This window comes from Equus przewalskii, chromosome 11, assembly GCF_037783145.1.
Source record: "Equus przewalskii isolate Varuska chromosome 11, EquPr2, whole genome shotgun sequence".
Lineage (NCBI taxonomy): Eukaryota > Metazoa > Chordata > Mammalia > Perissodactyla > Equidae > Equus > Equus przewalskii.
This window is the reverse complement of record NC_091841.1, coordinates 24,916,120-24,943,744: the sequence shown is the minus strand read 5'-3', so window position 1 is coordinate 24,943,744 and position 27,625 is coordinate 24,916,120. Positions and strand designations below refer to the sequence as shown.

At 36.1% G+C, this 27,625-nt stretch overlaps 1 protein-coding gene across 3 annotated transcripts in view; it reads right to left on the bottom strand.

Annotated features, from left to right (window-relative positions):
- Positions 1–665: 665 nt before the first annotated feature.
- Positions 666–27,625, bottom strand: part of LOC103566112 (organic anion transporter 7-like) — a 38,102-nt gene continuing 11,142 nt past the window's right edge. Inside the window, exons 3-11 of one of the 3 annotated variants that reach the window (XM_070565364.1) lie at positions 18,022–18,176; positions 17,751–17,919; positions 16,916–16,963; positions 16,341–16,464; positions 6,315–6,430; positions 4,593–4,807; positions 3,065–3,173; positions 2,150–2,353; positions 666–841 (exon numbers count right to left, since the gene is read on the bottom strand). In XM_070565364.1, the coding sequence (XP_070421465.1) occupies positions 781–841; positions 2,150–2,353; positions 3,065–3,173; positions 4,593–4,807; positions 6,315–6,430; positions 16,341–16,464; positions 16,916–16,963; positions 17,751–17,919; positions 18,022–18,176 (1,201 nt within the window). In that variant the 3' untranslated portion in view covers positions 666–780. Of the gene's footprint in view, positions 842–2,149; positions 2,354–2,982; positions 3,174–4,592; positions 4,808–6,314; positions 6,431–16,340; positions 16,465–16,915; positions 16,964–17,750; positions 17,920–18,021; positions 18,177–27,625 lie in introns of those variants that run through there. The other 2 variants (XM_008542395.2, XM_070565365.1) reach the window with 2 other exon arrangements.

Below are 27,625 nucleotides of genomic sequence, written 5' to 3'. Positions count from 1 at the left end.
TGTGTTACTGTTCAAAACCTACTTAACCAAAGATATTGTAGGCATGCTTTCTAATGAATATTAGAGTTTTTCAATTTCATTTAACATTTTATTAAAGTATAATTTTTTAGTTTAGGTTAAGAGCTCACATTATAGTCATTTATTTTTAAATAGTTATTTATGCTATTTGTTGGATAATCCTTCTTTTTATCCTGTGATTTATGATGCCAATATTACATATTAAGTGTTGCATTTACTGTGATCTGTGTCTGGAATTCCTTAGGTATGTAAATGCATCTGCTATTACTATTTGACTATTTCACTTATAATAAAGGTGAACATTTGCTATCCCACACGCTAGCCAGACTCCCCTCACGTCGTGATTTTCTATTTTTTGAATTACCTTATATTTAGTATCTAGATAAATTTGTAACCATTTTTCAAATCTTCCAAAAGTATGTAGTTTTTCATTGTAATTACTACATCAACTATTCTAGCAATTAATTCAGGGAAGAATTGCCCTTTTGAGTTCTAATCAAATTTCTTATCCAGAAACAAGCTGGCTATCTAAAATTATATTAACATTCTAAGTTCTTTTAAAATATTATTTTTATTCACATTTCTTATTATGATATTTATAAGTATGTTATACTTAGTAATTTAATACTGCAATGGGAAAAAAACCATTTTTGTTGTATACTTTTATTTATTAATTTTACATATTTTCCCTTATGAGGAATTATCTCATTTTCCCCCTTTATCTTGCTCTTGAATCAGCAGTTAGGTAGCTCTTGCAATTCCTTAAAATGGTGTCACTTTCATGGAAATATCTTCCTGCTTTGCTTTTCTCCAGCTTTTTCTCCTGGTAAAAATACAATGAAACCAACAAACACAAAAAATGAAAAGACATGGAATAAGCGTGTATGTACTGCATTCTTTAGGTCAAGCTTATCCTTCGCCAATGGCTTCACTAAACCCATGAACCTTTCCCAAAGGTTTTGAGTAAATCTTGTGAAGAATAAGAACCAGCTCCCAGGGCAGGATCTAGAAAGTCAGCTTTGACAGTTTGTACTCTCACCCCTAGACATCATGGCATTGGACAAAGGGGTTTTAGAAAAGGGAAAGAAGTACAGAAAAGTTTGAGAATCTTTCCCCATTCTTCATCACTTTAAAATCTCTCTTCTCAACACTTTCCTTCTCAGTGAAAATGAGACAGTCTGAATCTCACAGATTACACAACAGGACTCCTTTCCTTGAGAAACATCATCTGTGGAAGGGGCTCTTGTCCTATCCCTGACCTCCTTCCGATTATTCAGTGGCCAGGGCAGTCCTCAGGCCTTGTGGTGGTTAATCTTATACGTCAATTTGGCTAGGCCAGAGTGCCCAGATGTTTGGTGAAACACTAGTCTAGATTTTTCTGTGAAGGTTCTACTGAGGTGTTATTAGTATTTAAATTAGTAGACATTGAGTAAATCATGTTACACTCCACAATGTGCAGGGCCTCCTTCAATCAGCTGCAGGCCTTAGGGAAAATGATAGTTCCCCCAGAGGAAGAAGGAATTCTGCTTCCAGATTTGCCTTCAGTCTGATGAGCACTTCCTTCAACTCTTCCCTGAGTCTCCAGGCTGCTGTCTGCTTGTGTATTTCGGACTTGTGATCTCCCACAATCTCGTGAGCCAATTCTTTAAAATAAATCTGTCTTGCTCTATATATACGCATCCTATTAGTTCTGTTTCTCTAGAGAATCAGAATCAGATTATACAGGCCTACAGGAACCAACAGTCTCAGAAAGCTTATCTGCCCTCCCTGGGCTGAGGGCTTCCAGGGCCAAGGGGATGAGAATCCTGTGTTTGGATCTGTGCATGCTTGCAAAATATCTTCAGGGCTCTGTATGTCATACTAGGGCACGTAATTTTGGCTGCTTCACCATTAAACCTACTGGTTCAGGCTAGGGAGAGCAGATCTGTTTGATCTGTGTAGGTTTGTGGGAATCTGAGGTTGCTGTGGTAGAAAGATGAGTCTGTAGCTAAAGCAAAGGCACTGACCACGTGGAAATAGTCTGGGTCTAAAACTTCCTCTGGGAAAAATGACCTTGATTCTTGTGTTGTCTCCTTCATCACAGACTTATAATACACAGCAACCCTAAGGGACAGATAGAGGGTTTACTCACTCATTTTCCACGTCCTGGATAGAGTCAGGCAGGGGCTGATCCCTGGTTTCAGGAAGGAGTCGGACAACAAGTCCAGCGAGGATGGGAAATACTCCATAGATGATCCAGGGAAGGCGAGGGGAATACACCACTAGGATCATCAAGAGGGGAGCCAGGGCTGCCCCAATATTACCAGCAATTCCGATGATTCCTAAACCTATTGCTCTTGGGGTGCAAACAATAATACAAAAAAACTGGTCAAAATCTGCAACTGTAATTTGTGATTTATTATTTTGCTTTGCTTACGAGAGATAGCACATCAGTGTGTTTAGAAATGGAGATTGATGACATACTCTTGTTTTAAACATTTTCTCTCTTATTAGCTATCAATTAAAAAAAAATTTTTTTTGAGGAAGATTATTCCTGACCTAACATCTGCTGCCAGTCCTCCTCTTTTTGCTGAGGAAGATTGGCCCTGAGCTAACATCTGGGCCCATCTTCCTCTATTTTACATGGGATGCCTACCACAGCATGGCTTGACAAACAGAGCATAGGTCCACATCCAGGATCTGAACTGATAAACCCCGGGCCACCGAAGCAGAATGTGTGAACATAACCACTGTGCCATTGGGGTGGCCCCATTCTTTTTCAAGTTCACATGTGCATTAGGACAGATTTGATCAATAAAAAAATACTCTTATCCATAGCATTTATACTTGGTGAGTTTCAGGAGATTATAGGGGAAGAAACATTAAAGGACTTAGTGCCTCGCAAAAAGTCAGTTTTTAATAAAATTTGGCTATAATTTTTATTATTATTACTATTATAATTAATTTTTTTGATAACTTCCCTACCTTAGTTTGCTTCTCCCAATAGCTGTACGTTATCTACAAAAGATCTGTTTTGATCCTGAGTGAGCATCCATGAACTTTGTACCTGATTACAGTGGGGATTAGTTCATTTCCATGGGCAAGTGCACTGGTGATAGCGGCAGAAGAAACTCCTATTCCCAAAGATGCCAAAAACACACGCGGGGTCTGCATTTCTGGAGAGAGGAAGACCAGTGAGACTCCAGAAATTGGAGCTGAAGAAATCAACATCTCTCAAATTACAAATGAAGCAGACCATATTGGAGGTGTTTGCAAGGATAAAATATATTGTACAGAAACTACACAGAGTCGGAAAATGTGCAGTGTCTAATCAGATGAGAAATGTGACCATCAACATATTATGGCTTATGGCGAATAAAATGATTGAGTTATTTCATCTTCTCCCATTGCATATCTGAGCTTTGCCAGAAATGAAGAGGGGAAGGTGAGTCCAGCAGGTGCTCTCTTGAGTTAATTCTGTTCTGTGTCTCCTTTGCCCTTCACACAGAATGCAGGGCTGCCATGTGAGAAATTATGGAGCAGTATATGACTCATCCATTTGGCAGTTTTAAACCTATGAGTTTGCACAATATCGACAAGAGGCTAGTAATGGAAAGAGAGTAATAAAAAAATTAAAAACAAGACTTCTATGTTGATGGGAGAGCAGGAGAGTAGCTTGATCTGGAATGTTTCAATATTCAAGTATAAGGACATTTATTAGGAAAAAAGCTGGACTTTGGCAACCACTGAAGGGAAATTTTAGAGGGTTTTCTATCCCTGACTTGTCCTCACTCTTTCCAAAAAATTTCATTAGAAACCTTGCAGCGTTGGAGTGAACTTTGTTGTAAGGTTGCAAACTTGCATTATTGCTGACATTAAAGATGAAGAGTAAAGCCCACCAATCCAGGATCTTGTAAAACACATACATATGCTGGGAGTTAGGTGAAGCATGGTGACCACCCAGTTTCCCCTATATGTTACATATGATCATTCAATTTAGTAAAATAGGTTCTGAGAGAGACTCTTAACTTCTTAGTGCCTTGTTCCTTCTGTACACTTCTCTGACTGAATATAAGTATACTTTGCTTTCTTGAGGTCAATATGATGCCCCTAAACCAGCGTTGCTATTATGGAGACCTGATATGAGACACGTGAGTGGATACGTAGAGATCAGAGAATAAATTGTCACTTAATCTGCAGTAATAAGCTAAAGCCCAGAAGAGGAAGTGACAGTATTGTGTCCTCACATGGGATATAATGACAAGGTCTAGACACTCTATGCTTGCTATATAAAGTGTGATTGGCCAAAGCTAAGTGATTAATCGCTGTCCTAGAAAACTGTCAGTAATAGATGGCATCAGTTTCCAGATACCTCTGGAATCCGATGAAGACAACCATATTCCTGAGCTGACCTTTACTCATCTTTGGTTCTTTTTCTGAAAACTTCATGGCAGAAGCAGTACTAACCCCCCATATTGATTTCAGGGAATCTTTAGAATACAATTCTCCTTTTCCTTCTGGTTTCAGGTAGGTGTGACCCCCTAGAATCCATGAGCAATGGAGAGAAGCCATTTCCCACTATGTGGGCTTCTTACCTTGGGGCACAAATATGATGGCCAGAATGGAGATTCCCAGCAGGAATAGGAAAAGCATCTGGCTTACTCTACGGCCCAGGTGATTCAGTGCCAAAAGGGCAACATAATTGCTTGGAAGTGTGACTACACCAAAAAGCACCTGGAACAGGAAAATATTTTTCCCCAAGTGCTGGAGGTGGAGACTCAGGCCATAAAAAGGAATGAAGGTTGCAAATCTGTGGTTAAATGAAGAGAAAAAACAAATGCCATCAGGTTTAGATTCTCTGTCTTACAAATGATAATACTGAGCCAAGAAGCCAGGGGTTGGTGTCATGTGAGAAGACATGGTCTGATTTGTAGAAGATTTATATTGATTATGTCTTCTTATTTCCTATATTTTTGATACTCTGGTCTTTAGATCCTTGATCTTGAGGAGTCTGCCTTTTCCAGGGCTTGATAATTCCTCAACATAGTTAATTACTCCCTTGTGAGTGTACCTTTGATTTACAAGTCTCCAAACTGGAGCCCACACCCCCAACTATCTCCTTTATCAAACGCACACCAAGTCAATATTCCCCCAACCTAAATCAACCCAGGACCAGGTACTGGACAACAATGGACCATCACTATAGCCTAGAGTCCACTAAAATTATTTAAACTTTCCAATCCTAAGCTTAATCAGAATACCTACCTTCTTTTCCCATTCCTTCTGACAAAAAAAAAAAACCACACACACACAATAAAGGCTGTTGGCCATGCTCTTTCTTTTCTTCTCTCTTTTGACTTCTTTTTTTTTTGAGGAAAATTAGCCTTGAGCTAACTGCTGCCAATCCTCCTGTTTTTCCTGAGGAAGACTGGCCCTGAGCTAACATCCATGCCCATCTTCCTCTACTTTTTATGTGGGACGCCTACCACAGTATGGTGTGCCCAGCAGTGCCATGTCTGCACTCAGGATCCGAACTGGCGAACTCCAGGGCACCGAAATGGAACATGCAAAATTAACCACTGTGCCACCAGGCCGGCCCTCTCTTTTGCCTTCTAATTCACCCTGGTGCCTCTCTGAATGGCCCTGTAGGCTGTTTCATGCCTCTTCTTTCTAGGGATCTGTGAATATAAACTTTCTTTATGACAATCATTCTGGAGTGTGTGTCTTACCACACATGATTAAAACAAGCTTTGGGTACATTTTAAACAGAATTTCCTTGAACGTTAACGATTTTTAAATTACTATAAAATAATATTATGTTAAAGGAGATTATAATTATTGCCAAGTTTTTGGGGGGTGTGAAGAGTGTTTTTCTGGAGATACATGGGGGTTCTTTTAGAGTTTTAGGGTTTTTTTCTATATCCTGATCACTGTGATGCTTACATATTTACATATATAAATATTCATTGAGTTGCATATATTTGAGTGCTTTTCTGTTTGTAATTTTACTTCAAATAAAATGAAAACAAATCAGTGAAGAATCCTAAGCTAAAATCTGTACCGTGATTGAAGTTCTCAGCATCATCTCCAGTGATGAGCCTAGTAGAAAGATATGATAAAAAAACTTTTCATGATACAAATAGGTTCATGTCACTCTTTCATTAACCCCTTCTCTAACTATAAGCGTAACAATTATCTTTGTGTCTTTCTCACATTTTATCTCAAATCTATACTTAAGCATGTTGTGTCTCCTAAAATAAAACATAGAATCTTGTCTCCACTATTTTAACATTCTTCATCCACTATCTGAAGCCTACCTCACGAAGGACAGTAAACAGATCCTTTTACGCAGGTTGGGTGTGCGGAACAAGTCACACACTGTATGTTTGGTCCGTGCTGCCTCCAACTCCTCCTGCATAGTGGATGTCAAAACCTTCACAACAATAACAGCAAACAGTTCAGTTGTCACAAAATGGTAGACATTGTGAACCTCCAACAGAGGACAAGATAGAAGATTTCCCTTTTTGTCCGACAGAAAATACAAACATGGAAGATAAACATAATTAATGAGATTAAAAATAATGCAGAAAGCATTAAAAATAGAGCAGACTAAATGGAGGATACAATTAGTGATGATGAAGATAGAAAGCTAGAAATGATTCAGGTGGAGGAAGAGAGAAAACTGAAATTTTTTAAAAATGGAAGTCTTGGAGAGATATTCACTTAATGAGGAAGTAACACAAAGATTATAGGTATCCCAGAATTAGAAGAGAGAGAGAAAGGAACAGAAAGCTTATTCAAAGAACTAATAGCTGATAGCTTCCCAAACGTGGGGAGGAACCTGGACATGCAAGTACATAAAATTAATGGAACTCTTAATTACCTCAACGCAAAAACACCTTCTGAAAGGCATATAATAAAACTGTCAAAAGTCAATGACAAAGAATAAATAATAAAGGCAGCAAAGAGAAGAAAATAAGCTACAAAAGGAACCTCCATCAAGATTTCAGCAGATTTCTCAGCAGAAATCCCAAAGGCTAGGAGATAGTGGAATGATATATTCAAACTACTGAAAGACAAAAAAATATGAGGCAAGAATACTCTATCTATAAAAATTATTCTTAAGGTATGATGGAGTGATAAAAGCTTTCCCAGACAAAAAAAAATTTTTAAAAGCTGAGGGAGTTCATTACCACTAGATCTGACTTATAAGAAATGATGAAGGGAGCCCTCTGACCTATAAAAAAGGGCAAGGATTTACAAAGATTTGAGCAAGGAGATAGACAGAATAAAAAATTTTTAGCTCTATATCAGAATAGGTTAGTAAACACTTAATTAAAACATAAGTGATGAATGGAAAGAAAACATCAAAAATAACTATAAACACTGCAATTTGGTGGCAATCTCACAGCACAAGAAAAATAATTTGTGACAAAGAAAACAGAATTAGAAGAGGAAAAGGACAGAACCTGCATAGGCTAATGGAGATGAAGGTATCAGAAAAAGGACTATCTCTTCTATGAGACCTTTTATACAACCTAATGATAACCATAATAAAAAAATTCAGAGCAAAGTAATAAATTATAAATAGAGAAAAGCAGGACAGAAAACCAACAAACTGAAATGGCAGACAGAAATACAAGGAAAAAGAAACAATAGAAATATAGAACAATCAGAAAACAAAAGATAAAATGACAGTATTAAGCCTTCATATATCAATAATCACTTTAAATGTAAATGGATTAAATTAACCAATCAAAAATACAGAGTGGCTTGATGGAGTAAAAAACAATACTCAACAATATGGTGCCTCTAGGACACTCATCTCAGCTCTAGAGACAAACATAGGCTCAGAGTGAAGGGATGGAAGATGGTAATGCAAGCATCTTTTGCTTTGGTAATCAAAAGATAGCATGTGTAGCCAACCTTATATTAGAGAAAAGAGACTTCAAGGCAAAAAGACAACAAGAGACAAAGATGGAGATTATATAATGATAAGAGATATTCCTCAAGAAGACATAACACTTATTAATACATATGCACCTAACATAGGAACATAAAAGTATATAAAGCTACTATTAGCAGACTTAAGGAAGAAATTGACAGCAACACTATAATGGTTGAGGATCTGAACACCCCACTTACATCAGTGGATAGATCATCTGGAAAAAAAGTCAGCAAGGAAACAGTGGCCTTCAATGAAACACTAGACCAGAAGGACTTAATAGGTATATATAGAACATTCCACTTAAAAATAGCAGAATACACATTCTCAAGTGCGCTTGGAATATTGTCAAAGATAGACCATATGTTGGGAAACAAAACAAGCCTCAGTAAATTTAAGAAGATTGAAATCATATCAAGCATCTTTTCCTGCTACAATGGTATGAAACTAGAAATCAACTACATAAAAAAAGCTGGAAAAGTTACAAATATGTGGAGACTAAACAACATGCTACTGAACAAATCTTAGGTCAATGAAGCAATCAAAGGAGAAATAAAAAAGCTACTTGGACACAAATGAAAATTGAAGACACAATATGCCAAAACTTATGGGATGGAGCACAAGTGGTACTAAGGGAAGTTTATAGAAATACAGGCCTACCTCAAAAAAAACAAGAGAAATCTTAAATAATCAATCTTAAACTGTACTTAAAATAACTAGAAAAAAAAGAACAAACAAACCCCTAACTCAGTAGAAGGAAGGAAATAATAAAAATAGAGCAGAAATAAATGAAATAGAGACTAAAAAAAACACTTGAAAGAATCCATGAAACTAAAGAGCAGCTTTTTTAAAAAGATAAACAAAATTGACAAACCCTTAGCTAGACTCACTGAGAAAAAAGAGAGAAGACACAAATAAGTAAAATAAAAAATGAAAGAGGACAAATTACAATGGACACCATAGAAATACAAAGGATTATAAGAAAAGAGATTGAAACAGTAATTAAAAATCTCCCAAAAAACAAAAGTCAAGGACAAGATATCTTCTCTGGTGAATTCTACCAAATATTTAAAGATGTAATATGTATCCTTCTCAAGCTCTTCAAAGAAATTGAAAAGTATGGGACACTTCAAAAAATTAAAAATAGAAATACCATATTATATAGCTATCCCACTGCTTAGTATTTATTCAAAGAACATGAAAGAAAAAGTCAAACAGGTTTATACATCCCTATGTTCATCACAGAATTATTCATGATAGCCAGGATGTGGAAGCAACACATGTGCCCATCAATGGATGAACACATAAAGAAGATACAACGGAATACTGCTCAACCATAAAAAAAGAGAAACAACATGGATGTACCTAAGTAAATTAAACCCTGGAGACAAAGACAAACACAGTATGATTTCACTAATATGTGGAAGATAACCAAACACATAGATAAGGAGAACAGATTAGTGGTTACCTGAAGGGAAGAGGGTGGGGGAAGGGCAAAAGGGGTAAAGGGGCACATTGTATCATGATGGATAAAAACTAGACTATTGGTGATGAACACGATGAAGTCTATAAAGCAACTGAAATAGGATAACGTACACCTGAAATTTACCCAACGTTATAAGCCAATATGACCTCAAAAAAAAAAAAACAAAAAAACTGCAGAACTCCTCATGGTACAATCAGTTCCATCTTAGTCTTTTTCATAACCCTCTCACTGTCCCCAAACATAGCAATTATCTTTGTGGCTTCCTCATGTTTTATTTCAAATCTTTCACTATAACATGTTGCATCTTTGAAATATCACATCTCCACTATTTTAACTTTCTTCATGCACTGTCTGAAGCCTACCTCATAAAGGACAGTACACAGGTCCTTTTATGCAGGTTAGGTGTGTGGAATAAGTCATACACAGAGAAGGGTTGTTCTGTGTTGTCTTCAGCTCCTCCTGCATGGTGGATCTCAAAACCTTCAACAACAACAACAGCAAAACATCCCATTGTCACAAAATAGTAGACATTGTGAAGCCCCCAACAGAGGACAAGATAGTTGACTTCCCTTTTGTTCACTGGAAAATACAGCCAAGGAAGATGCAATGACAGGTGTAAAAGTGGGATGAAAGGTGAATTAGGGAGTTAAAGGGGCCTGAGGGAAATTTTACAGTAACAAGGACATTTTAATACAAGACACAATTTGGCTGCAGGACATCAAAATTGGTGTGGAGGTTAGAGATATAGATCATGAAGTTGACTAAGTGAAGAATTGCTTGGACTATAGTCCAAAGCTTTGTTTATACCAGATGAGCATGAAAAGTCTGGCAACTGAGCTTATTTTTCAGCTGGCTTCTCTTATTAGAAAAGCAGTTTTTTTCAGGAAGGAGAGTAATTTTCTGAGTGCCTTTATTCTGGTTCTTTGGTGAGCCTCTTTCAGGAAAATCTTGGCATGTGTTGTCCCTCCATGAATGAAATGCCTAAAATTAAATGTGAGCATCAAATCAGGAGAGATCTTAGTGTAATATGATTTATACCCACACTTTATAACCTGGCATTATACAATCCCTCTGCCACATGCTAGGTATACTTTGAGGAAGGTAACAGGATATCTCTAAGCCTCAATCTCTTTGTCATTAAAAAGATGAATAAGAATAAGAAGATGTGGCCACCTATCAGATGGGAGAAGATGTTTGTGAATCATGTATCTGATAAGGAATTAATACCCAAAATATATACAGAACTGATACAACTCCATAGCAAGAAACAAACAAAATAATTAAAATGGGCAGAGGATATAAACAGACGTTTTCCCAAAGAAGACATCCACAGGGTCAACAGGTACAGGGAAAGGTGCCCAACATCTCTAATCACCCATGAAATGCAAATCAAAACTACAGTGAGATATAACCTCACATCTGTTAGAATGGCTATCCTCAAAAAGGCAAGAAATAACAAGATTTGGTGAGGATGTGGAGAAAAAGGAACCCTTGTGCACTGTTAGTGGGAATGTAAATTAGTGCAGCCACTATGGAAAATAGCTTGGATGTTCCTCAAAAAATTAAAAATAGAACTACCATATGATCCAGCAATTCTACTTCTGGATATTTATGTGTAGAAGATGAGAACACTAACTTCAAAAGATATATGCACCCTCATGTTCATTGCAGATTTGTTTACGGTAACCAAGATATGGAAACAACCTAAGTGTCCACTGGTATATGAATAGATAAAGAAAATATGGTGTATATATATGTACAATGGAATATTATTCAACGACAAAAATGAAATCTTGCCATTTGAGAGAACACAGATGGACCTTGAGGACATTATACTAAGTGAGATAAGTCAGACAGGGACAGCAAATGCCATGTGTTCTCACTTGTATGTGGAATCTAACAAAACAAAACCAGGTTCATAGATACAAAGAAGAGAGTGATCATTTCCAGAGGTGGGGGTTGGGATTGTGGGCAAAATGAGTGAAGGGGGTCAAAAGGTGCAAACTTCTAGGTATAAAATAAATCATGGATTTGTTACATACAGCATGGTGACTACAGCTAATAATACTGTATTGTATATGGGAAAGTTGCTAAGAGAGTAGATCTTAAAAGTTCTTATCTCAAGAAAAATAAATTTTGTAGCTGTGTATGGTGATGAATGCTAATTAGACTTGTTGTGGTTGTTCATTTTGCAATATATAGAAATATTGAATTGTTATGTTGTACACCTGAAACTAATATAATGTTATATGTCCATTATACCTCAAAAATAAAGAAGAAAATGTAAAAGAATAAGGATCAGGAGAACCAGTAAGAGAAAAAAATAATCTCTGTCACAAGGATTTCCAAAGCATATATGAGGTCACAAATGTGCATATGGAATTCAACCTAGCACAGCTCAGGCAGTTAGTGATTTGTTAATTATTCAAATAATATTAGCTCTATCTCTTCCAATCTCTACAAATGAAACCAACCATGAAGCTCATTAGAGAAAATTCCATGATGAAGAGAATTCAGAGAAATGAAAGGCCACCTTTCAGAGATCTGGAGTAATGAGCAGATTGGTATTGACATAAAGTGGAACAGGTTTAAGTTAGAATAATTGTCTGGAGGTGGTGTGTTTGGCAATCTATCAGATGGAGATTTAAACAGGACTAATACCACAAATTTCTGAATATCTTTACAAAATAAAAAACAATCAAATGAAGGCATATTAGCTACCCATCCATGAATAGAATTCCTTGCTTAAATCACATTTTAACTGCTACTCATGTGCCATGCTCCCTTTCTTTCCCTTGGCATAGAGTGATTGTCAGCTGCCATTCACCTTGATCATACATCTTTTTTCTTGACTTCAGCTAGTATCACTTATTTTTATATCTACCTGGGCCCTGAAATATTTAGTCTTTCCTTCTCTGGATTGGACCAGACTGGTAGGCAAAATACTAGGTAAGTGCTTGGAACAAAGATAATTGCTAAGAAATTAATTGGTCCCAAAGAATTTTAAATAATTTAGGCATATAGCAACACAGTATGGAGGTGCCACAGAGGTCCACCTAAATTTCAAGGTCCACCCCCATCTTTTTTTTTTTTTTTTAAAGCACAAGCCAATGTTCTTCCCATCATATCAGGAACCCTCAGTGCCATTTTCTATGTAATCACTTTATCTCTGGGAAACCTTGATTTCTACCCACCATCTTCAGTGGGATCTGAATTCTCAGGAGCATTATGTAAAATCTTATAAAGGACTTCTGTTTTTCTCTGGGACTGTAAGAACTTCCATCATGTGTGCCATTGTACATGTTTCCAGAAATGTTTTATTTCTCCTTTTTGAATGGCTAACTTCTAATCTTCTCCTTTGTCAATAAAAGGAGGGTAGATTTTTTCCCCGTATATCCATTACCATTCTTTACATTCTCTAACCACTTTAAACATTTGGATTTAAAAGTGTCTATACATTTTTCTATCTCATATTAATGTGAAAGTTCCTTGAAGTCTGAGACTCTCTTTTATTTGGTATTCATGATTTAGCGCCATGCCTGGCACAATACAAGTTTTCAATAAATACTTTATGTATGTGCATGACATAAAGAATGATTTAACTAGTGATGTACAGCAATATTTGCCTTCCATACCTGGGATGGAAAATAAGAAAGAGAAAGACTTCTCTGAGGCATTTCCACTCAGTCATGCTCTTAAAACTTGTAATAAGGAGAATTCAAACTCCATACAACATGGATTTGGACTGCTGTGGTCACTTCCATATTTCCAGGGATAGAATAAAACCTGCCACAGGTAGACATTTACTAAATATACCATGAAATAAAGTGTGTGGGTGAATAAACAGATTAGAGAACTTCCTTATGCTCTATTCTGCATGGTCACTAATCCTTCTACTGGTGTTACTGTTCTTAAAAATGGCCATCAGAACATTAATTGTAAGGAAATGGATTACCTTTTATTGCATTCTCTTACACAGAGTGAGACCAATACAATGTTTTTCTAAAAAATAATTTTTCTTTAATTAATTTTTGAAGTTACATTGGTTTATAATGTTATGTAAATTTCAGGTGTACATCATGATATTTTGACTTCTGTCTAGACAACATTGTTTTCACTACCCAAAGTCTAACTGCCATCCATTACCATATCCATGTGCCTTTTTACCCATTTTGCCCTCCCCTCTTCCCACTTACCCTCTGGTAACCAACAACCTATTCTCTGTGTCTATGTGTGTTTGTAGTTGTTTTTATCTTCCATACATGAGTGAAATCATAAAGTTTCTGTATTTTTCCATCTGACTTATTTCATTTAGCATAATGCCCTCAAGGTCCATCCATGTTGTTGCAAATGGAAAGGTTTCATCTTTTTATCCCTGAGTAGTATTCCATTGTGCATATATAACACTTTTCCATTCTTCCATTGATGGACACTTAGGTAGTTTCCAAATCTTGGCTTTATGAATAATGCTGCAATGTATATAGGGGAGCATATATCTTTTCAGATTAGTGTTTTCATATTCTTTGGATAAATACCCAGAAGTGGAATAGCTGGGTCATATAATATTTCTATTCTTAATTTTTTGAGGAATCTTCATACTGTTTTCAATAGAGGCTGCATGGGTTTACATTCCCACCAGCAGTGTATAAGAGTTCCCTTTTCTCCACATTCTCTAATACTTTATATTTCTTGTGATTTTAATAGTAGTCATTTTGATGGACGTGAGGTGATATCTCAGTGTGGTTTTGATTTCTATTCCTTATAATTACTGATAATGAACATCTCACGTGCCTCATGGCCATCTGTGTATCTTATTTGGGAAAACGTCTATAAATATCCTCTTCTCTTTTAGTTGGGTTGTTTGTTTCTTTGTTGTTGAGTTGTATGAATTCTTTATATATTTTAGATATTAACCCCTTATCAGGTATATGATTTGTAAATGTCTTCTCCCAATTGTTAGATTTTCATTTCATTTTGTTGATTGTTTCCTTTGCTGTGCAGAATCTTTTTGGTTTGATGTAGTTCCATTTGTTTATTTTTCTTTTGTTTCCCATGCCTAAGTAGATATGATATTCAAAAAGATACTGCTAAAACTGAAGTCAAAGAGTGTACTGCTTCTGTTTTCTTTTAGAAGTTTTATGGTTTCAGGTCCTACATTCAAGTCTTTAATGCATTTTGAGTTAAATTTTTTGTATGGTGTAAGATAATGGTGAACTGTCGTTCTTTTGCATGTGGCTATCCAGTTTTCCCCACCCCATTTATTGAAGAAACTTTCCTTTCTCCATTGTATGGTCTTAGGTCCTTTGTTAAAAATCAGGTGTCCATAGATTTGGGTTTATTTCTGGGCTCTTGATTCTGCTCCATTGATCTGTGTGTCTATTTTTCTAACAGCACCATGTTTTTTTTCATTAATATAGCTTTCTAGTTAATTTTGAAGTCAGGGATTGTGATGCCTCCAGCTTTGTTCTTTTCTTCTCAGAATTGCCCTGGCTATTTGTGGTCTTTTTTTGTTTCATGTAAATTTTAGGGTTCTTTGTTCTATTTCTGTGAAAAATTTCATTGGGTATTTGACAGGAATTGCATTGAATCTTTTAGATTGCCTTATGATGTATGGACATTTTAACTCTGTTAATTCTTCCAATCTATGAGTAGGGACCATTTTTCCATATTTTTTGTATTCTTTGAACAACGTTTTATAGGTTCGAGGGTACAGATCTTTAACCCCTTGGTTAAATTTATTCTTAAGTATTTTATTCTTTTAGTTGGTATTGTAAAGGAAATTGTATTCTTGATTTCTCTTTCAATTTCATTGTTAGTTTATAGAAACACAACTGATTTTTGTATGTTGATTTTGTACCTTGTTTTACTGCATTAATTTCTTATTTCTAATACTGTTTTTGGTGGATTCTTTAGAGTTTTATACAATATTAAAAATGTCATCTGTTGAGATATTTTCCTTTCATACATATTTTATTCAGAGTCTTTATCATAAATAGATGCTGCACGTTATTTAATGCTTTGTCTGCATCTGTTGAGACAATTATGTGAGTTTTATTCTTCATTTTGTTAATGCGGTGTGTCACATTGATTTGCAGAGGTTGAAGTATCCTTGCATCCCTGGAATAAATCTCACGTGATAATGGTGTGTAATCCTTTAACTGTATTTTTTTTTATTTGCTAATTTTTTTTAGTATTTTTGCATCTATTCATCAGTGATATTGGCCTGTAATTCTTTTTTTGTGTTGTCTTTGTCTGGTTTTGGTATCAGGGTAATGTTGGCTTCATAGAATGAGTTGGGGAGTGTCCTGTCCTCTTCAGTTTTTTGGAAGAGTTTAAGAAGGATAAGTATAAAATCTTTGAATGTTTCATAGAATTCACCAGGGAAGTTGTCCAGTCCTGACTTTTTTGGGGGGGGGGGGCAGTTTTTGATTACTGTTTTGATCTCCTTACTAGTGATTAGTCTATTCAGATTCTAAATTTCTGTTGATTCCGTTTCAAAGACTGTATAATTCTAAGAATTTATCCACTTCTTCAAGATTATTTATTTTGTTGGCATATAGGTTTTTCTTGTTTCTCTTATAACCCAGTGTATTTCTGTGGTATGTGTTGTAATTTCTCCTCTTTCTTTTCTCATTTTATTTGAGCCATCTCTCTTCTTTTCTTTGTGAGTCTGCAATTTATAATTGTTAATACTCAGTACTTTCTTTCTCCATTGAGTAAAATGTGTGTCCAATGCTTTCAGCAACAGCATTTCCTTTTCTAATGTTAACCCAAACAATGTTGGCACCCATTGAGAACCAGGACAGTGAGGTCGGAAGACCCACAACCACTCCTGAGACCTTACCGTGCATTCCTTTTATGGATACTGACTAATATACATGTCAGGTCATGTCTTGCTCCCCTCCTGCTTACCTCAAGGGTTAGGGTGTCTCCCACATCCTTCTTTCCATTTCTGTGTGCAGCTTTTCTAAGTTCCTTTAAGCCATCCTCAGGTTTGTTGGTGATAATAAGCCACCGAGCAGACTCCATCAGCCATCTGATCAAAGAAGAGAAAAGAGGTGCGGTTAACTCTCATTTGCCCATTTTTCGCATAACCTTTGTCCAGAAATGGGAATGGTTTTGAAATATGCCACCCAAAATGTGCTGCTTTGATATATTGATTATTTGAGCTGAAGGCACTTGAAAAACAGCAGATGCAGGAAGAGCTCTCTGTTCTCCCATTTCTACCAAAAAGTAAGTCATAAAATTTCCCACGAGAAAGATGCCCTTCCTGTGCCAGGAAGAGAAGAACATTCTTATCACCAGAGACTGGGAATTGACACTGAAATGGACCTGTACAAACTTACTAAAATGACTCTTATTTTCCCTTAGTTTCCCCATATATTTCCTAGTCATAGTCCCATAAATTACTGCCCCTGGGTCAAGCCACATTGTCTTGTCACTTCCCCTAAATGTAAAGTTTTCTCATATGTAGAAATGTATACAACTTTTGGCTTAATGACTTCTTTAGGTCTTCGTTTTTCTTCTGAAGACTCCTGTGTGCACAAAAAAATATAAATAAATTTGTATGCATTTCTCCTGTTAATCTGTCTTCTGTCAGCTTAATTCTTACAGCATCTACAGAACCTAAGAGGGTAGAAGGAAGTTTCTTCTCCCCTGCTGATGCCTTTTCCCCCAATCTAACACCCACCACTGTTTTGTTATACCAGAAAATATAAATTTACTTCCTCTTATGAGATAACTAGGAAAAACATGAGGACGACACCATGATGCAGTACACTTTCACTGCTGGGAATGAAGACTTGGAGTTATATTGACTTCCCTCTTAATCAGAAGAAGTGCCAATTTTATCAACTAAAAATACAGTGTGCCTAGTTATATTTTTATTCAAATAAACAGTGAATAACTCTTTAGTGTAACTATGTTCTGTGCAATACATAGAACATAGTTATACTAAACTATTATTTGTTATTAATCCAAAATTTGAATTTAATGGAACATTCTGTATTTTATCCAGTTAGCAAATAACAATAGAGAACTCTCAGATAAAGAGAAAATTCACACAAGTGATAATTTTCAGTGTAACTATGTGCCCTATAACATTTGGGATATTATTACAAAATATTTGTTGTTTACTTGAAATCCAAACTTAATTTAGTGTGCATGATGTAATCTGGCAACCTTGTCAGTTCATCTTTTAGAGTTGCACAGATAAGTAGAGCACATGTTCAAGTGTTGACCAGAGACCAAACAGAATTCATGTCTCTTGATTACATGCATCTTTCATTCCAGGATCCTCTAAGACTAAGAGAGAGCTTATACCTTGAAGACAGAAAGATGAGAAATACAGGCAGAGAAACCACAAGCTGTAGGGTGCGCCAGTCTCTAATGGCAAAAGCCAGACCTCCTGATATTATCTGTCCAATGCTATTTGCACAGGTTTTCATTGTTGTTCCCATGGCTTGGAATCGAGGCACTGTCCATTCTACAACTGAAAGAAAACACAAACAGGATTTTGACTTTAAACAATGGTGGAATGTCAACATCAAAGTCAGGGCTTGGAAAATGTACAAGATCAAAAGTGTTGACTTACTGAGCATAGTACTATTTAACATGATGGTTGTGATAGAAAAGCCAGCCAAGAAGCGTAGTGAGCAGTAAATGAGGAAGGTGGGAGCAAAGGCTGCACAGGTGTCAGCAATGGCAAACTGGAACAAACACCATCTGAGTATTAACCTCCTGCCAAACCTGAGAAACAGATACAGCTTACATTAGGGAACAGGAACAACCTATTATAAAAATAAGTGTGAAAAAGTAGGCACATTTTGAAATTTCAGGAATGTTTAGCAAGTGAAACTTTGCACTTAAGACTTTACCGATTCAGCAGATAATCAACAACAGATCTTCTCAGAAGCAACCCTTCCTGTTTGTAAATAGATACTGAACATAACAAAGCTTCTTTTCTAATCTGTTACCAGTAGATCTTTGACACTAATTTAAATGAAATTAGACAGGCTGCAATATTGCAAATTTTAACACATGTAAATATTCCTTGTGCTAACAGGTACATTTAGCATAATAGAAAGTCGGTACAATGTCTAGAATGCAGAGAATCTTCATCTGTTCTTGGCACTCTAGGGCACTACAGTCTAAGTCTAAAGTAGCGTGAAAGTTTTCCTTCTGTTATGGATATAGAGTTTCATACCATTGTGGTCAGAAAAGAGACTTGATATGCTTTCAATCTTCTTAAATTCCCTAGCAGTTGTTTTGTGACCTGACAAATGATCTATGCTCCATGACATTCCATGTGCACTTGAGAAGAATGTGTATTCTTATTATTCTTACGTTGTTTTTCCTGTTTGATTCGGATGCTTCTCATAGAATTTCTTCACTTCTTAAACTTCTTAGTTCTCTCTCCTCTTCCACCTGAATCATTTCTAGATTTATATCTTTGAGCTCCCTAACTCTCTCTTCCTTATGGCCTGCTCTATTTCCAATGATTTTTGTCATATATTTTTTATCACTTTAATTGGGTTCTTTCCTCGAGAATTTGTTTTTAAAATTTTTTTAGAGTTTCCACCTCGTTGGTGAAGTACACTTTCTATTCATTAGTTTTATTCTTGAGCTCACTTAACTGTCTTTTTGTGTTTTCTTGTACTCCTTGAGTTTATTCATGATAGCTGTTTTGAATTCTCTGACTTCAAGTTTGGTTTCTGTAGAGTTGTCATTTTCTTTCTGTTCTACCATATTACTGTAGCTCTTCATGATGCTTGATGAGTTGATACTCTGCCAGTGCATTGGTGTTAGTACACACCATTCTTATTTGGGTAAGGCTTTGGTTACTTTGATTCTGATATTCTTTTGGTTGCATTTTAGAGCTGGCACTTTCCTTCCTCAGTGCTTGTGCCATGGCATTCTGCCATGGCTCTCCTTCTGCTACTTGTGCCTCTCAGACACTGGTGTCTTGCTGCCTACAGTGTCACTTCAGTCTTGGGTATCACTTATTGGGTCAGCACTTCTGCTGCTTCTGGGGGTCACCAGGGTCTCATGTTCCCCCACTGGCTCTCTGTGGGCTCTACACAGGCTCACGTGCTGCTGCCCCGTGTACCATCTGTGCTGCTGCTTCAGGGCTATCTGGGGGTGCAGGCAGCACCACTGCTGGGCACTGGGTTCATGGGTGTTGCTGCCACTGCTAGGGGCCATGAGCCTTGTATACATCACCTGCTGCTGTTAAGGCTGGTGTTGGGGGGTATCACAACTGGGTCAAATGTTCTGTTGTGGTTTGTGAAGCCTCAGGTCACAGATACTACCTGTCACTGTTTGGGGAAGGGGGCAGGGCTGAGCCATCAGCACTACTGCTGCTTCTGCAACCTCTGGTCTCCACCACTGGTACACTTTTTGAAACCTCAGCACAGGGTATCATCGTTTCTGCTGGGGGTATCCACGTTTCAGATTGCCACTACCAGGGAAGAGGGAGGGAGCTCGACCACCAACGCTGCTGTGTTTCCTGAGTCCTCAGATCGTGTGTGCCCTCTGCCACCACTGGGAGAGGAAAAATGGTAAGCCGTGAGTGTTTTTGCTGCTCCTGCAGCCTTTGGCCTTTGGTACCATTGCCTTTTTTGAACCTCAGGTCAGGGCACTACCACCACCACTGGGGGTATCTGCACTTCGGATCACCACTGCCACTGGGGGGTGAGGAGGTTGCTCTCCTAGATCCACTGCCTCGTAGAGGTCCAGTTTATTCACCTTCAGATGTATAGATGCATGGATCTCTCGGACATCCTGGTGTATTCTGCAGGGAGTCCTTTGTGGATCAATGGATGTCCTACTGCTTGCGATGTAGAGGAGAGACAAAGGCAAAACCTCACTCTGCCATGATGCTGATGTCACTCTAGTTTTCTTTCCTTATAGTCTCCTTTCCTGGCTTTTGTATCAGGGAAATTCTGGCCTCATAAAATGAGTTTGAAATGTTTCTTCCTCTTTGATTTTTTGGAAGAACTTGAGAAGGACTAGTGTTAATTATTCTTTAAATGTTTGGTAAAATGCACCAGCAGATGTCTGATGCTGGGCTTTTCTTTGTTCAGAGATGATTGATTACTGATTCAATCTCTGTACTAGTAATTGGTGTGTTCAGATTTTCTATTTCTTCCTGATTCCTTCTTGATAAGTTGTATGTTTCTAGGAGTTTTTCTGTTTGATCTTGGCTGTCCAGTTTGTTGGCAGACAGTTATTTATAGTGGCCTTTTGTATTTCTGTGACCTCAGCTGTAATGTTACCTATTTCATTTATAATTCTGTTGATTTGAGTTCTCTCTTTTTTTCCTTGTTAGGAAAAAGGTTTGCCAATCTTGTTTATTTTTCAAAGAACCAACTCTTAGTTTTGTTAATCTTTTTTTATTTTTTGCTGTTGTCTATTTCATTTATTATTTCCTGCTTTCTGCTAAGTTCAGGTTTAAGTTTTGTTTTTCTTTTTCTATATCCTTGAGTCATTGAGTTAGGTTTTTTATTTGAGATCTTTCTTGTTTCTTAATGTAAGCATTTACTGCTATGAATTCCTCTCTTAGAACTGCTTTTGTTACATCCCATAAGGTTTGGTATGTTGTGTTTCCTTTGTCATTTTTCTCAAGATACTTGTTTACTGACCCTTTAATTTCTTCTTTGATCCATTGGCTGTTGAGGAGACTCTTGTTCAATTTAAATGTATTTGTGAGTTTCTTAGTTTTCCTCCTGTTATTGATTTCTAGTTTCACTGTTGAGGTCAGAGAAGATACTTGGTATCCTTTCAATCTTCTTGAATTTGCTAAGATTTGTTTAGTGGTCTAACACGTGTTCTATCCTAGAAAAATGTTCCATGTGTACTTGAGAACAATGTGTATTCTGCTGTTGTTGGATACAATGTTCTGCATATGCCTGTTAGTTCCATTTGGCCCTTTGAGTATTTCAAACTCTGTTTTCTTATTGATTGTTTGTCTGGATGATATATCACTTTTGAGGGTGGAGTATTATATTCCCCAACTATTATTGTATTGATGCTTGCTTCTCCTTTGAGCTCTGTTAGTTTTTGCTTTATATATTTAGGTACTCTGACATTGGGTGCATAAATATTTACAATTGTCATGTCTTCTTGATGGATTGCCCCTTTATCATAGTATGATGACTTTCTTTGTCTCTTTTTACCATTTTTAGTTTAAGGTCTATTTTGTCTGATATAACTATATCTACCTTTGCTTTTTTTTGGTTATCATTTGCTTGAAAAATCTTTTTCTATGCCTTTGTTCTCAGTTGATTGTGTATGTATGGCTAAAATGAGTCTCTTATAGGCAGCATGTCATTGGATTGTTCATCTTGTTTACCATTGAGTTTTTAAATCAATTCAACCATTCTGTGTCTTTTGATCAGAGAATTTAATAAATTTACAATTAAAGTAATTATTGGTAAGTAAAGACTTACTATCAGGATTTTGTTAGTTGTTTTCTGACTTTTTTGTAGATCTGTCCTCCCTTGCTTCTCATTGTGTTATCTTTTGTGTTTTGATATTTTGGTATCAATATGCTTTGCCTTCTTTATCGTGTTTATTTGTGTAATTACTGTATATTTTCCATTGTGGTTACCATGAATAAAAGCTGAACTCATAGAAACAGAGAGTAGAATGGTAGTTACCGGGCCTGGAGGATGTGGAGAAATGGGGAGGTGTTGGTCAAATGTATAAACATTCAGTTAAAAGATGAATAAGTTCTGAGGACCTAATGTACAGCATGGATACTGTAGTTAACAATACTGTGATATATTCTTGAAAGTCACTAAGGAAGTAGATCTTAAATGTTCTCACCAGACAGAAAAAGCAGTAATTATGTGAGGTGATAGAGGTGTTAACTAATCCTATTGTGGTAATCATTTAACAATATATATATCTGCATAAATCTTCATGTTGTACACCTTAAACTAACACAATGTTATATGTGAATTCCAGAAAAGGATGTCTTTCTGGAGACAGTTTGGACTAAAACACGTTTGCTGATTCTGTATGACCAGGAATATTAATAAATGGACAAAAATTGGGACTGAGCAACTGCTCTGTAATCTTTACTTTGCTCACACTATACTTATATTATAATACAACTGCTAAATATGTTATATTCTGAGTTATTATACAATATATTCTTTAGTCCTATATTTGTGTTCCAATTCTGAATGAAATAGAATCTATACAAAGAAGTGCTATGATTAAGGAAATGATGTAGTGGTGATTATTAGAAAGCCTGCTCATTTAGAACAGAAGCATTTATATATATATATAATACATAAAGTACTCATACAAAAAGGTCTCAGATAAATTTGTTAAATGTAGTGACATTTGTGTTATCAGGCCTTTGAAGGAAATCTGGTTGTCCTTTCCCAAAAGAAGGATTAGAACATCATGATGAGCCATACTGTGGAGCACTATGTTAACAATTAGGAAAATAAACCAGGATTACACATGGGAATGTGTGTGTGTCTCAAAAACATACTGGTGGTTGTACAAGAAAAAATAATGAGAAAATAACACTTTTAAATAATATGTAAATTACAACATATATATGTGAAACAATGTCATTTGTTTTGTGAAAACACATAAAAATTTTAAAATGTCATTAACACATTATAATAATCCCTATTTTTGGAGGAGAGAAATGAGAGTAGAACATGGAGAAAAAGTGAAACAGATTTATACATACATATATGAGGAGAATTCATGGCCAAGTTAATGAGGACATTGTCTCATATAATGAGAAGTATAATTTAACCATCTGTTCTTGACATGCCAAAAAATAGAAATTTGTGTAGTGCAATATATAAAGGCTGTTTTGTCATTAATGATTGAATGTTCTGGCTAGAGGTTCATCATTGATTCTCTTTTTTGTGGACGTAGAGGAAGACTATACTTCCAAGTCTTAAAATTTAGTAGACTCCATGCACCTATGTGCTGACTATGTACTGTGGACAGAAGTGACATAGGCCAATTCCAGGTCTGTCCACATAAGACCTATTTTAGTTCTACTCGTTCCATCTGACAACATGGCTGGAGACAAAGAACTTTTTTTTATTTTTTTAAGGCAAAGTCAAGCCAGAACAGGCCATTTTTATTGGTTCAGTCAACACAGGCACACTAGGGTCCCCCTTGGGTCAGAGAGATTTCGGTCATGAGTGTCGAGGTGTGCAAGCACTTGAGGGAGTAGATATCAGGATGAGTAGAGAGATGAGAACAGCTCTTCAGAAGCCCTGGCTAGGAAAAGAAAAAGGAAACTCCATGGTGGGGTGATAATGGTCTGGAAGCTTCTAGCTCCACCTTTGAGCTGGCTTTAGGGATCCTTTCTCTTGACCATGTTCATCAGCACGAGGGCGCTGACCAGTACAGCATACAGGGTGGAGACAAAGAACTTTTGATGAAAAGTCAGTTGATGGAAGGAGTTATTTCCGGAGTCATTGCCTAGAAAATGGTGGCCTGGATGGTCAACTCACCCACAACAAATTATGACATCAATGAGAGTCACTCTTTTATTCAGGTGACCAATCAGGATTCTGGATTTTTTATTGCAACAAGTTACTTTGACTAATACAATAATGCTGTGATTATAATGATGTTTAATAAAGATGGCTAGAGAAGCTTTGTGTGTATTTCTTTTTGTGTATGTTACCAAATTTAATTGAAAAAATATTTTATTTGAAAAGAAATGTGATATATATCTATAAACAAATATGTCAAAAGAGGTTACACAACTACACATACACATATCACACATATCCTAATTTTATTTAAAACATGTATTTGTGATCTACGTAAATACAACAGTTGATGTTAATGTTGGCTTCCATTTGGGTGGGTTTATTCCCAACAACTTTTTATTTTGAAAATTTTCAAAAATGAAAGACATTTTAAATGAATACTGTAGTGAATCATGGTGTAAACCTCAACCAGATTCAGCATGAGATATCATTTCTTCATTGACTTTATTTCTTTGAATGTGTGTGAACACACACACATTTTTTGTTGAATCATTTGAAAGGCAGTTGCAAATCATATGACACGTTATTCCTCAAGATTTTAGCATGCATGTATTAAGAATAAGGACAGTTTCTGATATTATTACAATTCTATTATCACACCTAAGAACACTAACAATAATTCCATCATGTCATCTATTACACCATATTTAAAATGCCACAAAAGCCCTCAAAATCTCTTTCTAGCTGTTATATTTCTTTATTCCATCCATGATGTAGTTGGAGTTTACATATTGCATTTTGTTGTTGTTTTGTCAGTCTTTTAAAATCTAGAATGTTCACTCCACTTACCTTTTGCATGAAATTACCTTCTGAAGAGTCCGGTCAGTTGTCCTTATGTGAAATAAGGACAATTTAAAGTGTATTTTAAATTTTTATCCATATTTCAATTTTTACATGGCAATTTTTTGGTCAGAAAATAACCAAAGGTTAAAAAAGTAAAATATATATTTGCATTTTGTTTGCTGATGGTGAGGTCTGTGTTAAGGTCTTTGGGCTATTTTTTAATCAAGCTTCTTGTTTTGTTTTCTTATTGTTGAGTTTTAAGAGTTCTTTGTATTTTTTAGCTAACTATTCTTTATCAGATAAGTTTTTTGCAAATATTTTCTACCAGTCTGTGCTTTGTCTTTTCACTCTCTTGACAGTGTCTTTCATAGACCAGAAAGTTTTAATTTTAATGAAGTGAAGCTTATAAATTTTTTCTTTCCTGGGTTATACCTTTGGTGTTGTATCTAAGAAGTCATCACCAAACCCAAGCTTATCTAGATTTTCTCCTTTTTTCTTCCTGGAGTTTTATATTGTTGTGTTTTACATTTAGGTCTGTGATCCATTTTGAACTAATTTTTGTGAAAGGTGTAAGTTCTCTTTCTCAGTTCACTTTTTTCCTGTGTATATCTAGTTGTTTCAGCACTGTTTGTCAAAAAGACTACCTTTGATCCATTGTATTGTCTATGCTCCTTTGTCAAAGATGAGTTGACTATATTTAAGTGGGTCTATTTCTGTGCACTCTATACTGTTGTATTTACTTATTTGTCTGTTCTTTCACCAATACCACACTGTCTTAATTACTGGAGCTTTATAGTAAGTCTTGAAGTCGAGTAGTGTCACTCCTCCATCTGTATTTTTCCTCTTTAATGTTGTGTTGGCATCTGGGTCCTTGGTGCCTCCAAATGAACTTTAGAATTAGTTGTCAATATTTACAAAATATTTTTTTTGGATTTGTGAATTATGTATATACTTCTAGCCAAATTAACTGACACAACATTACAATTGACTTAAAAGGATTCATACAAGGAAAGTTCAGGTTAAATGTAATACTAATAAGGCAGGCAAAAGTGAACAAAAACATTGTGAAGATAACACTTTTCCTATTCTTGGTTTGTTATGCATCAGCTATATTATCAGGTAAAAGTGTGATTATGAAATAGGATTAAGCAAGTTCGCCAAAAGAAAATAAATTATCAAGAAGACTTTTAAATATGAATTGACATATGATAGTGTTTTTGTTTCCTTCAGGTATAGTCCCAGAAGTGGAATTGCAGATCATACGGTAGTTCTATTTTAACTTTCTTTTTTAATTGCAGTACCTTTGGGTTATAACAATATACAGCTTTCAGATGTACATCATAATATATTTCAAATTCTATGTAGATTACATCATGTTAACCACCCAAAAACTAGTTATAGTCCATCACCTCACATGTGGGCCCAATCACCCCTTTTCAACAAAATAATTTTTGAGATTTTGATTTTGATTGCATTGAATCTATAGCTCAAGTTGGGAAGAAGTGACATTTTGAGAGTCTTTTTAATATTAAGCAGGAACGGGGAAGGGCTTTTGTTACTAACATTATGCAAAGAGCCACCAGTAAACAGTTTCTATTCTATGACAGTGAGCATGGCTCATCACTTCCTCCTCTTTACCTCAATTATATAATGTGTCTATGATCCTGAAAGAGGCTAGGCAGAAAATAATTTTTATATTATATTTATATTTATATATAAAATTATTTATATTCTCAAGTCTGTGTCTTACATGAGGGTTCATAATAAATTATTCATCATTATCAAAAGGCTTGAATGCATTAGCAATGATTGCCTTTCTCCAAACTCTGAGATATAAGAGTCCTCTGTCCTTTCCATAAAATTATTATCCCCGATGGGATACTTTTGAGACTGAAAAGGGATGTTATTAATAATTAAGCCTAGAGTGACCAGGCAAATGGGATGACCAGTCACTCGAGGAATAAGGGAAGTCAGGATATTGTGTTGGATATGCAAAAGGAAGGGATCCTAGGAATTGATGCTGAGTAGTTTTGTCTAAACTCAGACTAGTGCTCAATTAGCACAAGACTGTGATCACCAAGGTAGTTTTCTGAGTACCAGAAGCCCATGTCTTCACCCTGTGTCACCCTCACCAAAATTTTTTATAACTTGTTTGTACAAAGGTACCAGAATGGTTCTTGCCCCTGCAATGGAGCAAAGATGAGGTCTGGTTTGTTTGAGAGCTTCAAACCATGAAGTTTTTTATTGCTTTATTTGCATCTGAACACTTAGATATTCAACATTTTTAAGGAGTGAGGCCTCAAGAGAAAACGATGAGGCTGCATATTTACAAATTTTGGCTCAAAGGGATGTTCTAATGGACAGAAGGGATATTCCAAATGTTTAACAACCAATATGTGAGATTCACTGACCATTAATAATGGACATTGGTCTTGACATGGAAGTGGTCAAATAGAGTATGGCTGCTGGACCCTATATTTCCCCTTTTAGTGGATGGCTTATAGGGGATTGTTGCTTGGATATTTACAAACTGAATATCAGCCTGGCTAAACGCTAAGTTTTAGCTAGATTGTTTTCAAGCAGATCAATATTCTTAATGTTGCTTTCCACTACTTGACATCTGCTGTTTGACCAATAGGCACTTCCAATTTATTTTGTTCAAAACAGAAGTCTTAGCTTCCTCTTCCATATGTGCTCCTTTTTCTCTATTCCCTCATTTTATTTAACGGTATCAGCATTCATCCATTTGTTCAGGCTGAACATATAGATATCATCCTTGATCTTCCATTTGCTGTATCAAAACCTCCTTCTTAAACATTTGAAACCATCAGGAAATATTGTTGCACCTTTCTACAAAGCTGGTTCTCAATC